The sequence below is a fragment of the Orcinus orca genome, chromosome 19, assembly GCF_937001465.1.
Source record: "Orcinus orca chromosome 19, mOrcOrc1.1, whole genome shotgun sequence".
NCBI classification, from domain to species: Eukaryota; Metazoa; Chordata; class Mammalia; order Artiodactyla; family Delphinidae; genus Orcinus; species Orcinus orca.
The window spans coordinates 50,511,254-50,527,075 of NC_064577.1; the positions used below are offsets into that span (position 1 = coordinate 50,511,254).

Consider the following 15,822-nt stretch of genomic DNA (forward strand, 5'->3'; position numbering starts at 1 on the left):
CAGGAACACAAAGATATGCTTTCGAAAGAGGGCTGGAAAAAGTTCTTAGTAACTGCTCAGTAGGCCATATGATAATGATGACACAACAATCATGGTTAACTATATGCCAGGCACTGTTCTAAATGCTTTACTTAAATCTATTCACTTGACCCTAACAATAAAGGTGTGTACTAACTTCAATATCTAGGAGGAAACTGAGATAATAAGAGGTTAAGTAACTAGACTAGCCCAAGGGTTGCACAGTAGTAGACCTGGAATTTGAACTAAGGCAATCTAAATTCATAGCCTAGGCTCTTAACACTATCTACGTAGTCCTTCCAGGAAAATCTATAAAGACCAAGGTTTTATTAATGAACCTCTAGAACAAGAGAAAATACCACGGTGACCTACTAAGAAGATTTTTTTATTTCTGGAATACTGACAAACTCTTTAAATTATAGTCAGAGACTAAACAAGTTTTGTGAAATCAATGGAAGCAAAAGGATTCTCACCAAGACAAAAAATAAACTCTTCTACAGTGGCTATTTACCTAGAATGAAATAATTATATTAAAATTACAAACAGCTTGGGAAAATTTTTTATCAGGAGCAAAGAAATTATTATAGTTTCCTCCTACTCATTAGCAATGACACTCACTCAGTAGAGACATGTGTTACAAAGATCCTCTGTCTTTTCCACTTGCCAGAAAGAAGACACCTTGATACCTGATAGTAATGAAGCATGAACTCAGAATTCTGAAGAACAGAACTAACTTTTTTCTATCCTTATTCCATTCCACCACAAATTTTGCCAAGCATAGTTTTTGTTTTCCTAGAATTTACAAGACTGAAAATCAGGTAAAAAGGGAAAAAAATGTACATACACATACAGATCCCTTTAATACATAAGAAAACCATTTTCATGCAAACCAAGAAATACTGCGAAACCAAATAAAGATGCCTGGAGACAACCTTAGCAGAAAGAAAGAACACTTGGGACCTCATTTCCAGTTCAGGCTCTGGCGCTACCTAAGCCATATGACCTCAGGCAAGCCAATTACTGATTGTTTCTGGGCCCTAATTTTCTCCTCTGTTAGATGAGAAGAATCTAACTCTGTGTTCACAGAGGTTGCTTCTAATTCTAAATATTGCTTTCAATAGGTTTCAGTGAGATAATATAAGTAAGTAAGGCTTTAGTTAACTATATGTAAGCGCCCAAAAGTTCAACTTCCTCTGCACTTGGAAATTCTTAAGTAACAATACCTGATGGCCAAAAAGGATCAAATTTAAACTCCCAAATGCAAAACTAAACTCATTCTGAAGTCACCTACTTATAAACCAAGGTGACTAATACAGTGGATTACAGTTTCAAACTATTCCTGATTAGCTTTTATTGCGTTCAAAAGGAGGGCAAAGATCATCTCAGAAAAGTGTGTGACAAATTTCAGATAAATAACACACTTAATATAAAACATCAAATTTTGAAATGATGCAAAGTAACAGTATTCTGCACTGATATATTTCCTGCTTTCAGAGTAAAATGACAATATCACCATATTTTCATTTACATAGTGATTTCACATTTACTATCTCCCTTCATCGTTGTAAAAATCCTATGAAGTGAGCAGTACTTTAATCAACACAATTCAGATCAGCTCAGAAAGTTAGGTAACTTGCCAACCTATGCTCAATAAGTGTTGGAGCCAAGATTCCAATCTAGGTCTTCTGATTTAAAGTTTAATGATGTTTGCAATCCTAAAAACTGGTCATTCAAGCCAAAGGCAGGAAGAAGTTGGAAAGTGAGAAAGTTTCGATAATCAGTCCCTGGATAACTGGACTGAACAAAAAGAATATAAGACCAGGTGTGGCAGTTATAAAGTAAAAAAGCAAATTTACCAGCTGTTAAAAATAGTAACATCTAATTTATATAATTCCACATTTCAAAAATTTTTTGCCTCGCTTCAAAGACAAGTGTGAAAAAAATTTCTAACTCAAAAATAAGAATAATATGTAAATGAACAACAAATTGATTAAACTAGCTCTAAAGCATTAAATTGCTAAAAGGTAGTAAAACATTTACTGAAGTATTTCAGAAACTTGGTTATTCTGGACTGTGAATCAAGGAATTAAACTATATTAATCAAGTAGGATATATTCCTCAAAGGAAAAAAAAATGCTCCAGTGTTTTAAAATAATACAGGCAAATAAGTAAAATATAAAAGATTTCTACTGTAGAGTCATTTCACACCTACACAAATTGGCCACATTTGTCTGGGTACCACCACCTCTTCCAAAGGTCAATAAAAAAATAATCTATAATGCATAAAATGTTGCCTAGTAAATAGCAGTTTCTTACTATCATCATTTATGCTAAGAATACACAACTAAAATCAGGGCTAATGATAATACAATTAATAGGTAGTAGCAGAACATTAAATTCTCTATCATTACAACATTAGAAATACTTGTACGAACTTCTCCAAAGGATCAGTGCAATCTGTCTACAGAATTTCTGACAAGCCCCAAAGGAGAACTGAAAGACATTAAAGTTAGGAAAAGGAGCTATGTTATCAAGACAGGTAAACAGTGCCAGAGCCTATATGAGAGTTTTGCATGAATTTGCAGGAAAACAAAAGACAACAGTGCAAAACTTACTGGAGGTCACAAATAATCTTAAGCAGCGTGACACAGGGTCACATATGGCTTACTGAAAGTTTAGAGATTAAGCTAACCTTCATGTTTTATTGCAAATACCTCCACTGTAAAGAAATTCAGGGGGTCAGGGATTTGGAAAAGGCAGAGAACGCTATTCTTCATGAAAGTAGTGGGAAATAACGTGAAGGTCCTCTGCAAGAGATCTACGGAGGGAAGGCCCCATTCCCTTGGCCACCAACGCTTTAGAAGGCACTTGCACGTCTGAATTTTGTTTAGAAATGGTTACAAAACAGAATCATGTGCTAGTGGTTGGCGGGGTGGGGGGGGGCAAGAAACCAACGGACAAATGCTGAGAAACAGCTTGGTCATCAGCAAGGAAGACCTTCCTCGTTTACTCTAAGGTCCTAGACACCCAGAGAGGAAGAGGAGATGGGTACTCTACAGAAGCTCAGAACGGCTTCCAAGTTCGCCGCGATGAGAGGGAATGGTTGGGAGTCCAGTACGGGTGGCCAACCACGGGGAGGTGTCCCAAATAATCTACTGCCAGACTGAGACAGCAGCGCTCTAAAGCACTGCTTGAAGTCAAAATCACGGTGCCCTAGATCTGCACCGTCTAAGTGCAGAAGAAGCCAAGCTCTGAGGATAGCCTCAGGCGTCCGTCCCCAATTCCCCGCTCTCGCTTACCCACCCGCTCTGACTCCGGCTTCTCCGGATCTCCTGATCTCGGATCCTGGAAGCGGCTCACGACTGACTCTCACACCCGCCGCAGGGCTCCGGCCAACCGGAACTAGCTCACGTCACTTCCGGTCCGTTTCCCCTCCGGGAGACCGCCTCCAGAAGAAAAACGTTCCCCCCTCCTTTCGGCCCCCTCAGCTGACAGTCGCGGGATTTCAGTTCGAGTGTGGGTTAGGGACTTGTGGGCGGGGCGAGAGGAAGAATGACTGTTCTGTTCGCGGTTCTTGATCCGGAACTTGTTGTCAAGGAACCCCGGAAGGGGTAACTCGCGCGAGAGAAGGGAGTCTGTTACCCAGAAGTGAAGAACGCAAAGCCGCAGCTGAGTTGGAGGAGAGGTTTTCTAGGTAGGTCAGCCTCTCACAGGTAGGGGGATGTTCTTCATTTTGTCTCCAATTGGAATGTTTCTTCCCATCCCAACCACCCCCTTACCCTTTCATCTTCTTCGTAAACTGTCTTCCGCCCAGTGGCCGCCGGAGCCACTGTTCCGGTTCGGCCAGTCGTCTTTTGGAAGAAAGGACCAAGCTGCTGGGGAGGGGAAGGACCCAGAATTTCTAGTTCCCAGGCAACGCCTCCATTGAGGCAGCATTGATGGATTCGCTCCGAATGTGAGAAAATACCGAGCAGGCCTCACACTCTGCTGAGTATTTATTGAGTACCCACAGCGTAGCAAGTTGTTGAGTCCTACGAGGAAAGAAAAGGCCTCCAAGAATATGATCGAAAAATTGCCTCCCTGTGTCACACAGACATAATGTCTAAAGGAGTATTTAATACGTTAACAATCCCAGGCACTGTACTAGACGTTGAGAATTATGCTCTACAGTGGTTATGTGTTATTGTTACAGCGGCTCTGGAAAGTAAATAATTAAGACTGACTGGGGGGTGGTAAAGACTTAAGAGACAGGTTTGGTTTGAACTACACCTTCATGGGTGAAGAGGATTTTTTGTGTGTTTAATTGGAGAAAGTTATTTCAGGGAGAGATTGCTGCTTGAAAATACCTAGTCATTTGGTGTGGCTGAATAGTACACTGTGTAGCAGGAGAGGAGGATAAAGTAGGTTGAAACCAAATTGCGTAGTGCTTTGAATTCCTGCAAAGGGATTTATGTTTTATTGTTACCCCACCGAACTTGGGTCCACTCACCCAACGGGTAGCAAACGGGTACCCAAAGGGTACTAACACCGGGTTGTGGTGAAAGAAAGCACAGTCTTTATTGCAGGGCCCCAAGCAAGGGAGTGGGAGACAAGCTTCAAATCCACTCCAACTTGGTGTTTGAGTTAGGGGTTTTTTTAAAGGGGAAGAACAAAGAGGCTGGAATTAATCATCTTGTAACATTTCTGTGACTTTCCTTAATTGTAGTTTCAGGAGTCAGGATGTCTCTGGTTTATGATTCTCTGGCCAGGTGGTCTATGGCTCGAGGTCTGTTAGCTCATCTTGCCCTGGAGAAACAACCTGAGTGGTAGATGATATCTACAACAGCAGTTTTAGTGTATTGACGTGTTATTGACAACAATTTTAGTCATCAACTCTGGTTGGTTAGTATTCAGTTAGTGCAGGGTTGAGGTCACCGCGGACAAGAAAAGGGATAAAGTTTTGGTTAGAGAGATTAATCATAAACTCGGTAAGGGACTCAGTTTTAGGGGGACTTGGTTTCCTTATTCCTTAGGCTTTTATCCAGTGATTTTCGAGCAGAGAAATTACAGGATCAGATTTGTGCTTTAGAAGTACAATTAATTATAATGGCAGATGGACTAGGATGAACTAGGGCACAAGTGAACCAAATATGGAAAGATTACAGGAAGTTTGAGAGGGAAGGGAAGATACTGAGTTCAGTGTAGGACACAGTTTAGACCACTTCATAGACATCTAAGTGGTAAAATCTAGCAGAAGTTGGAAGTTCAAGTGTGGTGCCCAGGGAGACGCTCTAGGAATCCTCAGCATTTGTTAATTCAGGAGTGAGATTCTTCATTTCACAAACTATTTATTGTCTATCTCCTCCTACTAGATTGTTCAGTGCGCTTCTCCAGGGTCCAGAACTGTGCACAATAGGCCCTCAGTAAATATTGCTTGATTAATTGATTGAATGGAAAGAGAGTATATAAACCAGCACTGTCCAATAGAACTTTCTGCAGCCATGGAAATGTTCCATATCTCGCTAACTCATAGAGTGGCACCTAGCCACTTTTAAGCTGTTGAGCTATTGAGCACTTGAAATATTGTTAAATGTAACTGAAGAACTGAATTTTCATTTAGTTTTAATTTAAGTTTAAATGACTACGTTTGGCTAATGGTTGCTGTATAGGACAACGTAGGTACAGACTGAAAAGAGGCCCAAATGTGTAAGCTTGGATAATACATACAGCAGGAGACAACAGAGGACATACAACCAGAAAAAGAGACTGGAAAAAAGGTATCAGAAAGATAGGATGATACTAGGGTGAACGTTGGGTTAAAGAATTCAAGGGAAGAAAGCTTAAAGAAAAGTTGTCAGTGAGTGGTGCAGAAAACTCAAGATGAGGCCTAAAAAGAGGCAGCTGCGTTTGGCAATTAACTGGTGTCTGATTCCTTAGCAGTTTCAGTTGAGTGGGGAAGGGAGACAGGTAACTGAAGAAGTTTAGAGATGAAGGGAAGAGGAAAAGTGAGGCAGTGGTTTAAGGGTCAAAGAGGAAGGATTTTTAGGTTGGAAAAGGCCAAGGAGCAGTAGCCAGTGGAACAGGATAAATGGGGGTAGCATGCCTCAGAAGGTAATGGAATCATGAGCATTGGTGAAAGAGGTTTAATCTGGCTGAGAAATTAGAAGGCACCAAGAGGAGGGTTTTACAGGACATGTTCTTTTGGCAGTGCCGTCATTGCCCGGGATTGTCTATGAGACTAAGATAGTTATTTTTACCTTAGTCTCAAGCACTGGGTTTATTGATACATGTTTATAATAGATATGCAGAAAAGGGGACAGGCTGAAACACTTTTTACAGCAGTTAGATGTTGATCTGATCAGGCTGATAGGAGATTAGAACATCGTAAAGAATAGAGATGCTAGTATTAATTTCAACATTTTAGAATTAGAGACCTCATAAGATATGGGACAGAAGTGATAAACAAGCTTGGTTATTTCTGGAACTTTTTCTGCTTTCTGTTTATGATGACTCTTACTGGTATATCTGTTTTTAAATAAAGCTGAGAAAATGCGAAACTTTCCATCATGACCTTTTAGACGAGTATGTTCAACATATACTCATGTGTAGTTCCTTTCTCCAGATAGTACCTGAGTCTGGTATGTGGGATATTTGATTATTTTGCAACCTAGAAATTGGTGCAGAGAATCCTTCTAATTCGTGACATAGAAGTTTGTGTGTGTGTGTGTGTGTGTGTGTGTGTGTATTTATATATATATATATAAAATTGAATATTTGTTCTATTTGTAGTCTGGTTGTTAGATTATCAGAGAGAAGTCCTGCTGATATGTAAGCATCATGTAGTAACTAAATGATAGATGCATTATGAGATGATGTGGGTTCTAGTAAGAATTAAATTTTATTTTCTTTTTTTGTGGCTGCAAAGGCGTCTAGAGCCTTAAAGTACCATGTCAGTACAGCCCTGTCACCATTTTAGGCACACCAGTGAAAGAGGACTGAAACTAGGTGCTGATGACTTAACCATTTATGATGGTCATTCCTTGTCATTCTCCTTTTATCCCTAAATGCTTGTTTCCTCAAGGTTCTGTTTAGCCATTTCTTCCCTCGATATACTTGACCCAGTGGCCTTACCCACTTTCATCACTTCAGTAATCTCAGTTATATATTAATTTCTTTTAAATATGTATTTCTAGCCTAAGCTTATCTTCTGACCTCTTAAATGATATATCTTTTTTTTTTTTTCCTGGACATCTCAACCAGGATGTCTTTTGGTCAAACCAGACGTAATATATCTAAAACTGATTTTAGTATCTTTTACTTTCAAACCTTCTCTTTCACCAGAATCCCTTCATCAGTAAATAGTATACTTGCAATCTCCATTTGTTCAAATCTAGGTGTCATTCTAAACTTCTCCCTTTCTTTTATCATCAGACTTCCAGTGAGTCACCAAATCATACAGGTGTGCCTCAGCCACTTCTTTCCTTTCCCATTGTCACTACTCTTCTCTGAGTGACTGTCATCTCATCTAGACTACTGGGAAAGGCAACAGAGTAGTGTTAAGAACACAGGCTCTGGAGTCAGGCTACCATTTACTAGCTTTGTGAACTTGGGTGAGCTACTTATATTCTCTGTACCCCAATTTTCACATCTGAAAAAATGGGGATAATCTGTATTTACCTTAAAGGACTGTTGGGAACATTGAAGGAGACAATTCATGTAGAGTGTCAATACCTAATGTACACCTAATATAAAACCTAATTTAGCAATTATTAACTGTTACTATGATTACATTATAGCAGCCTCCTGATCAATCCCCTGTATCTGTTCTTACCAGCTTCTAATTTCCTTCTTTATACTGAAGTCCCAGGTGATCTCTTAGAAAACAAAAATCATTTCCCTGCAGCAGCTTCTCATTGTCCTTAAGGTAAATTCCAAACCATCTAACATGGCTTACAAGGCCTTCTGTGATCTGCCCTTCTTTCTCACTTTGTTCTCTGCAGCTCTTTCTCTCCACCTTCCAGCAGTCTGGACTGCTTTCAGGTCATTTGACATATTGTATTTCTCTCCTCTGGCCTGCCCACTTGGTGTTCTTTCTGCCTGAAATGATCTTCCATCCTTCTGTCTTCTTACTGATCCTTTGTTGCATTTTAAATATTTCTTTGACGAGGCCTTCCCTGACCTCCTACACTGAGCTAAAGCACTTTATGTACTCCCCAACACCTTTTTTTAAAAAAATATTTATGTATGTATTTATTTATTTATGGCTGTGTCAGGTCTTAGTTGCGGCACGTGGGATCTTTCATTGCAGTGCGCAGGTTCTTCGTTGCGGCATACGGGCTTCTCTGTAGTTGTTATGCACGGGATCTCTAGTTGTGGCATGAGGGCTCAGTAGTTGCGGCTCACAGGCTCTCTAGTTATAGTATGTGGGCTCCAGAGCACGTAAGGTCTGTAGTTGCGGCACGTGGGCTCAGTAGTTGCAGCATGCAGGCTTAGTTGCCCCGCAGCATGTGGGATCTTAGTTCCCCAACCAAGTATCGAACCTGTGTCCCCTGCATTAGAAGGCAGACTCTTTTTTTTGTTTGTTTTTTTGTTTTTTGGCTGCGTTGGGTCTTCGTTGCTGCACGCCAGCTTTCTCTAGTTGTGGTGAGCAGGGGCTCCTCTCCGTTGCAGTGCGCAGGCTTCTCATTGTGGTGGCTTCTCTTGTTGTGGAGCACGGGCTCTAGGTGCATGGGCTTCAGTGGTTGTGGTGCGTGGGCTCAGGAGTTGTGGCTCAAGGGCTCTAGAGCACAGGCTCAGTAGTTGTGGCACACGGGTGTAGTTGCTCCTTGGCATGTAGGATCTTCCCAGACCAGGGATCGAACCCATGTCCCCTGCATTGGCAGGCAGATTCTTAACCACTGCACCACCAGGGAAGTCCTGGAAGGCAGATTCTTAACCACTGGACCACCAAGGAAGTTCTCCCTAATGCCTTTTCATAACATTTACCAGCCATGTAATTATTTGTCTTCTCCTCCACTCATCTCTGGACAACTGGCAGTGGCCTGTATTGTTCACCGTATTCCTAGTCTCACAAGGTATGTGTCTGGTACATAGGAAGTCAGCAAACATTTGGGTTTTTTTAACTTCTCTTTGCCTCAGTTTCCTCATTTTCAATATATAGAATTAATGCTAACTTCTTACAGTTATGTGGATCAAATGACACAATACATTCAAAGTACCACTGAAGCTTTGAGCTATGACAACATGAAGTTTTCTTAAAATAAAATGAAAGAAATTCAAAATTAGGACTGAGTCATCTCTAAACCACTACCAGAACATAAGCTCCATGAGAGAAGGGACTTTTTCTCCTTTGTGTGCTCCTGTATTCCCCCAGATCCTAGAGCAGAACCAGTTAATATTTGTGGGAGGAAGGAGGCAATATATCATAAAAATAAAAGAATTAAGAAAGCAGATGAGCTTAATGACACACTTCTGACTATAATTCAGATAACCTATTTCTGTAGCTACACTCGGGACTTTCCATCACGTTATAATGTTCCATTTCCAAACTCAAAACCCCAGACATCTCTCTCTAACCACAGCCATCTGCCTTTCCAGCTTACTTCCATCATACCTTTTCTTAATAGCATGTGCATATCCTCTGTCACCTTCCTGTCCTTAAATCATTTTATAAGAATGTGGATTTCATGGCTTATCATTTCAAACATTCTTGCCTTCACCCTAAATTCCCTTATGCCCCTTATCTTGGTGCTTACTCTTAGTAGAATTCAAACTTGGATAAATCCAACTATCTGTCGTAGATGGGGAGGATGAAGGAAGAATATAGGTACAGCAGATTTAGTTTATCTGTTTGGAGGCAGAGGTTATGTGGTTTTAGTCTTCTGGTTTCTATTTTCTCTGTGAAGTATGAAGTCATCTCTTCTATATTTTTACCTATACTCAGGCTGCTAAGTACTGCTGGAGAAGATCATAACTGGTAGGTATGGTACCGTTATAAAATCATTACTAATCCTAACCATGTTTTCAATGTTCCTCTGCAATCCTGCTGTGTTTTGCTGTAACTTTTATTTCAGTCTTCCTCTTCTCAACTTTGACTTTTGTACAAAATAACTCCAAGAAACAATTTCCTGCTTCCAAATCCACAGCCCTACCTGCATCTAAACCTGTCACATTGGGAAAGGTGTCCCTTCTTTCCAAGACCAAATCTCTTCACAGGGACTTAGGTGCCTCCCACCTACTGCTTTGTATTATTAATTATTCTTTCCCTATCTTGAGCATCTACCTACCTTTTCTCTGGGTCCATCCATTAACATATAAATATGTTCAACATTTGTATATACTCATCTTTCCATCCTAAGAGGGAAAAAAAAAAACCTTTCCTTTTTCTTCACAGCCCCTTGTATCTGTTGCTTTTTCTTTCTGCTTTGCTTTCACTTTGTTTCTCTTTCTTGACCCCACCTCAAACTACCTTCTGCCCCACAACTACCCCACATTAGTTTTTTCCCAAAACTAATGGACTGTCTCAGAGTGCTCTCAGCTTCTGGAAATACGTTCCTCACCACATTGTCCTGGTATTCCTGCCTCTGTATCTGTAAAAGTTGGCCATTTAAGAAGGCAGCTCCAGGGACTTCCCTGGTGGTGCAGTGGTTAAGAATCCGCCTGCCAATGCAGGGGACACGGGTTTGAGCCCTGGTCGGGGAAGATCCCACACTCCGCGGAGCACCTAAGCCCGTGCACCACAGCTACTGAGCCTGCGCTCTAGAGCCCACGAGCCACAACTACTGAGCCCGTGTGCTACAACTGCTGAAGCCCACGCACATAGAGCCCATGCTCCACAACATAGAGGAGCCACCGCAATGAGAAGCCTATGCACCACAGTGAAGAGTAGCCCCCTGCTTGCGCAACTAGAGGAAGCCCGTGCGCAGCAACAAAGACCCAACCCAGCCAAAAATAAATAAATTTTAAAAAAGAAAGAAAGAAAGAAAATAACAAGTGTTAGTGAGGATATGGAGAAATTGAACCATTTAAAAAAAAAAAAAGGTAGCTCCAGACAGGATCCAACTAGAGAAGGAGATGCATGAACTACTATAAAATGCAGAGATTTTTTTGGTAGGTGTTCAGAAAGTAACTGAATAGTAAAGGATTCTGATGGACTCCAAGGAAGTGGAGATACAGGTTTTATAACATTAAGTAGCAATTTCAGGGAAATTAGTTTTGTTCTGGGGAGGGCAGGGTTTGAATTTGACATTGCAAACGTGGGGACATTGGGTTGTTTCACTTTTTTATTAACTGTACGTTTGACTTAGAAAAGCAAGATACATAGTATAGCAGTGTAATGTGTTAAATTATATTTTTATAGTTTGGAGACAAAAGAATTTATAGTCATTTTCTTTTCCTTCAGATATTAAGTGTACTCCATCATTCTCTAACAATTACTGAAGGTCTGTTAGCCCAATTTATCTCATAATCCTCCCAATCCTTCTTTGAGATCTGGAGACAGCCATGACTTATATGAAGATCTGTTTGCAAAGGCATTGGTTTTTTTGTTTCTGAATTAGAGACTTCAGTCATAAGGCACTAGAGAAGCGCTCTCAACCCTACCAGGCCCAAAACACAGTTTTTAAAAGAATAAAGTCACTTGCAACGAATGTAAAATGATATAGCCATTTTAGATAATAGTTTGGCAGGTCCTCAAAGTTACAGAGTTGCTGTATGACCCAGCAGTGAGACTTCTAGGTATAAGCCCAAGACAAGTGAAAACAAATGTCCACACAAAAACTTGTATTTATAGCAGCATTATTAATAGTAGCCAAAAGGTAGAAACAACCCAGATGTCCATCAACTGATGAACAGATAAATAATATGTGGTATACCCATACAATGGAATATTATTCATCAGTAAAAAAAGGAATGAAGGGGCTTCCTTGGTGGCGCAGTGGTTGAGAATCTGCCTGCCAATGCAGGGGACACGGGTTCGAGCCCTGGTCTGGGAGGATCCCACATGCTGCAGAGCAACTGGGCCCGTGAGCCACAACTACTGAGGCTGCGCGTCTGGAGCCTGTGCTCCGCAACGAGAGGCCGCGACAGTGAGAGGCCCGCGCACCGCGATGAAGAGTGGCCCCCACTTGCCGCAACTAGAGGAAGCCCTCGCGCAGAAACGAAGACCCAACACAGCCAAAAACAAATAAATAAATTAAAAAAAAAAAAGGAATGAAGTATTGATACATGCTACAGTGTGGATGAACCTTGAAAATATCATGCTGGATGATAGAAGCCTGAAACAAAAGGCCACATATTGTATGGTTTGATTTATATGAATGTCCAGAATAGGCAAATCCATAAAGACAAAGAATAGTGGTTACCAGAGACTGGGTGAGGGAGAAATGGGAAGGGACTACTAATGGGTGTAGGGGTTTCTTTTTGGGGCAGTGAAAATGTTGTGGAATTAGATAGTGGTGATGGTTGTACAACATTGTAGATATATTAAAAAACACTGAATTGTATGCTAAAAAGGTGAATTTTGTAGTATGTGAATTACATCTCAAAAAGTTTGATTCCCTATATTCTCATTTTAAAATATTTGATAACATTGCATACTTTGCCTACCATATAATTTCAAAAACATTAATATGTTCTAATTTTAACAAAAAAGAGAATAAAAAAGAACTTTATGGTAAAATATGTATTTCCAGGACTGCCATCTATGCCACACAGATTATGCACTGTACAATTCCAAGGGCACCACTTGTAAGTTCTACAAACATGATGGCCCCATGTATTTCAATGTATAAATGCTTAGATACTATTTATTCCACTAGAAGAAACTGATGACTGTTTGTGCCTATACACTGAAGCGTCATGAATCCAACAGTCTCAAATGTAGACTGATATAAGTGCTTTATTGATGATTCAAATACCATGAACAGCTTTGCTGGGGTAATAGGAATTTCTAACATAATAAGGATAAAGGATTATCTTCCTTTGATTTATATGATAGTTATACTACTGGTAAATTGAGTGTTAAAACTATGCAAAAAATACTTTGTGTTCGTATGCAAAATGAAATTGGGTTCTACTCTCAGACATTAATAGTTTTTCATCTGCAGTAATGTCCAGTGGGACAAATCTTCACGTGTAAGGCTTTTAGCATTCCATGCCAAGGTCTAGTAAATGTCAGCAGCGCACCTCACTCCAGGCCCGTTGTTGTGACAACCAGGAACTTCTCTGAGGGGTTGGTACCATCCCCATTAAGAATTAATGCAGTACGAAGACACAAGTAAATAAGCACTCACTATATTCCAGAAAGAGTGAGTTAATCTTGGTTTCTCTAGATCCTTTAGGCATCTTGGTAAAACAGAACATTTCCTTTCTCCACAAGACTTAGCAAAAATTGAGGAACGGAGCTTTGTTGTATCCAAGAAAGAGATGTACTCCTCACATTGAGATTCAAAATGACCTAAACTGCTTCACCTGTATTGAACCTTTTCTAGTACGCAGGGGAGAAAAAATAGTACATGCCTAAGATCCAAAACATATTTTGCCTTTTTTCTGGATGAATTAAAATATTGCTGCTTATATACTGTCAGGATGTTTTATCTGATAAGCCTGTAACTTTCCACTGCTAGATAGTGACAACTTTCTTTTCCTTTCAGATGCTCTCCAAACCCTTGGTTATGGAATATTTGACTAATCCTGGTGCACTCAGCATGGCTGCCGGCATTGCTTGTGGCATGTGCCTGGGCTGGAGACTGCGAGAACGCTTTAGAATGATCCCCAAGAGCTCGGTGAGCGAGACAGACACTGACACCAGAACAGAAGCAAGCATCTTAGGAGAGGGTGGGGAGTACAAAATGATCCTTGTGGTTCGAAGTGACTTAAAGATGGGAAAAGGGAAAGTGGCTGCCCAGTGCTCTCATGCTGCTGTTTCTGCCTACAAGCAAATTCGAAGGAGAAACCCTGAATTACTCAAACAATGGGAAAACTGTGGCCAGCCCAAAGTGGTGGTCAGAGCTCCTGATGAAAAAACTCTAGTTGAATTATTGACCCATGCAGAAATTCTGGGACTGACTGTAAGTTTAATCGAAGATGCAGGACGTACTCAGATTGCACCAGGCTCTCGAACTGTTCTAGGAATTGGGCCAGGACCAGTAGACCTAATTGATAAGGTCACTGGCCACCTAAAACTTTACTAGGTGGAATATTGTATGATGATGGTCATCCCACCACCACAAGGGTTTGAAACTGTCAAATTCTAACAATAAAAGCTGAGTTTCTTCCCCCAACTTATGTATTCTTGAGATGAAAATCCATTCCTGTGTTCTTCTATCATGTACTTGGCCTGGTTACACAGTTATCTTGGGCTGAAAAAAAAAAAAAAGTTTGGTTAATAAATAGTCCTGGTGGTTCAAGAGGTGGGTGCTGAAACAAGAAATATTTAAGATGAGAGGCAAAGGTCACAATAAAATTGATTACGAGGTGGGAAACAGCATTTCCTATGTGTGGTTTGGTCCCTTTGTGTGTTAATAGCTCTTCTATTACCCACCTTGGAGGATCAGGGGTCAGGGGTACTACCATTAGGTGCAAACTGTAGTTTGTTTTTTCTGCCTTCAGTTTTTGTATGACTGCCTATATTATTAATAGATCATGGGTTTAAAATCTAACTTTGTCTTAAAGCTGAGGTTTTATAGCACTGATATAACCCACCCGTGCTGTGTTTCATGTTCACTCCCTAACCCACACTGGCTAAAGTTTCTCAGCAGTGGTCCTACATCTCCTTAGTTCCCCCCTTTCCTAACAATGAAGGCATTGAAACTTGCGAAGTGACTTGTATGGACCTTGAAGGTGATAATGGGCCCACGTAAGAATTTATGGTAATTGTAAAGTGAATGTAGCTTAGCCCAACATCCCACTATTTCTTTACCTAGAACTTAAGAACTGGACAATTATTTAAGGGCACCTTATTTCCCTTTTGATCGTTATACACTTAGCATGACATAATTCCAATAATTACGTTATACCAGCTGCCCAGAATATGAAGGTTCCAGCTCCCAAGAGCCACATAGCTTCCTGACTGCTTTTTTGCAAAAAGGGATCCTGACAGGATTTCTAATTTCAGTATATCCCTAAGAACTATGATGATGTCAGGGAGAATTTTGGTAACAGGCACATGTTAAGTGACTGCAGCTCTCCATGGTTAACTTCAGCAATTAGCATTAGTTAGCAGTTAACTTCAACATAGGCAGTAATATAGCACAACCGCAAGCTCCAAGGTCAGTGGAGTCTGGGCAGAACACTAAAGACTACTGCAGCCAGTCTTAAAGGTTCTATTTTGTCAGTTTTATAGTTTACACTGGCATCTGACAGCACAGAAGAAATTGCAACTGTGAAGGATGCTACAATAGCAACTGTTTCTAAATAGAATGTTTATACTGGATTGGAAAGTGATGCAACAGCATGTAACTGAGTTGAAAAGAACCCAATCCTAAATGTATGATTCTGGCTTCGGTAATTTCTGAGGCTTGCCTCAGAGACTGATGGTTCTAGGTTCAAAAGTGCATTCCCAACAGGATGGTCTGCCGTGGCTGATGTAAGTATTATTTTAATAAATCATGGCATATCTACTAGGATGAATAGTACACAAATTCTGGTAGTTATGGAAACATCATGTTTGTTTTCTAGCTCACCTGTACTTTCATATTTATTTTATAGGGTTCATAATCTTATGGTTCACAAAGTATACTCTGCAGAGCCCTTGGGGTCTCTAAGACACTTGCAGGGGGTCAAAACAATTTTCCTAATACTAAGACATTCTTTTCCTTTTCCACT

The 15,822-nt window shown here is 40.5% G+C and overlaps 3 protein-coding genes across 8 annotated transcripts in view; 1 reads left to right on the plus strand and 2 right to left on the minus strand.

The window, feature by feature from the left end:
• Positions 1-3,461, minus strand: part of VMP1 (vacuole membrane protein 1) — a 131,396-nt gene extending 127,935 nt beyond the window's left edge. For 2 of the 5 annotated variants that reach the window (XM_004271748.4, XM_049702334.1), the window contains exon 1: positions 3,322-3,461. The gene's annotated coding sequence lies outside the window, so the exon portion shown is untranslated. Of the gene's footprint in view, positions 1-2,453; positions 2,512-3,317 lie in introns of those variants that run through there. The other 3 variants (XM_033431653.2, XM_033431654.2, XM_033431655.2) reach the window with 3 other exon arrangements.
• A 24-nt stretch (positions 3,462-3,485) lies between these two features.
• Positions 3,486-14,279, plus strand: PTRH2 (peptidyl-tRNA hydrolase 2). Its single transcript, XM_004271749.4, has 2 exons — positions 3,486-3,712; positions 13,650-14,279. The coding sequence occupies exon 2, from the start codon at positions 13,650-13,652 to the stop codon at positions 14,187-14,189; it is 540 nt and encodes a 179-aa protein (XP_004271797.2). The 5' UTR covers positions 3,486-3,712; the 3' UTR covers positions 14,190-14,279.
• CLTC (clathrin heavy chain) overlaps positions 12,878-15,822 on the minus strand; it is a 66,738-nt gene continuing 63,793 nt past the window's right edge. For both annotated transcript variants that reach the window (XM_033431647.2, XM_033431646.2), the window contains one exon: positions 12,878-14,357. In XM_033431647.2, coding sequence (XP_033287538.1) covers positions 14,323-14,357 — 35 coding nt within the window. In that variant the 3' untranslated portion in view covers positions 12,878-14,322. The remainder of the gene's footprint in view (positions 14,358-15,822) is intronic.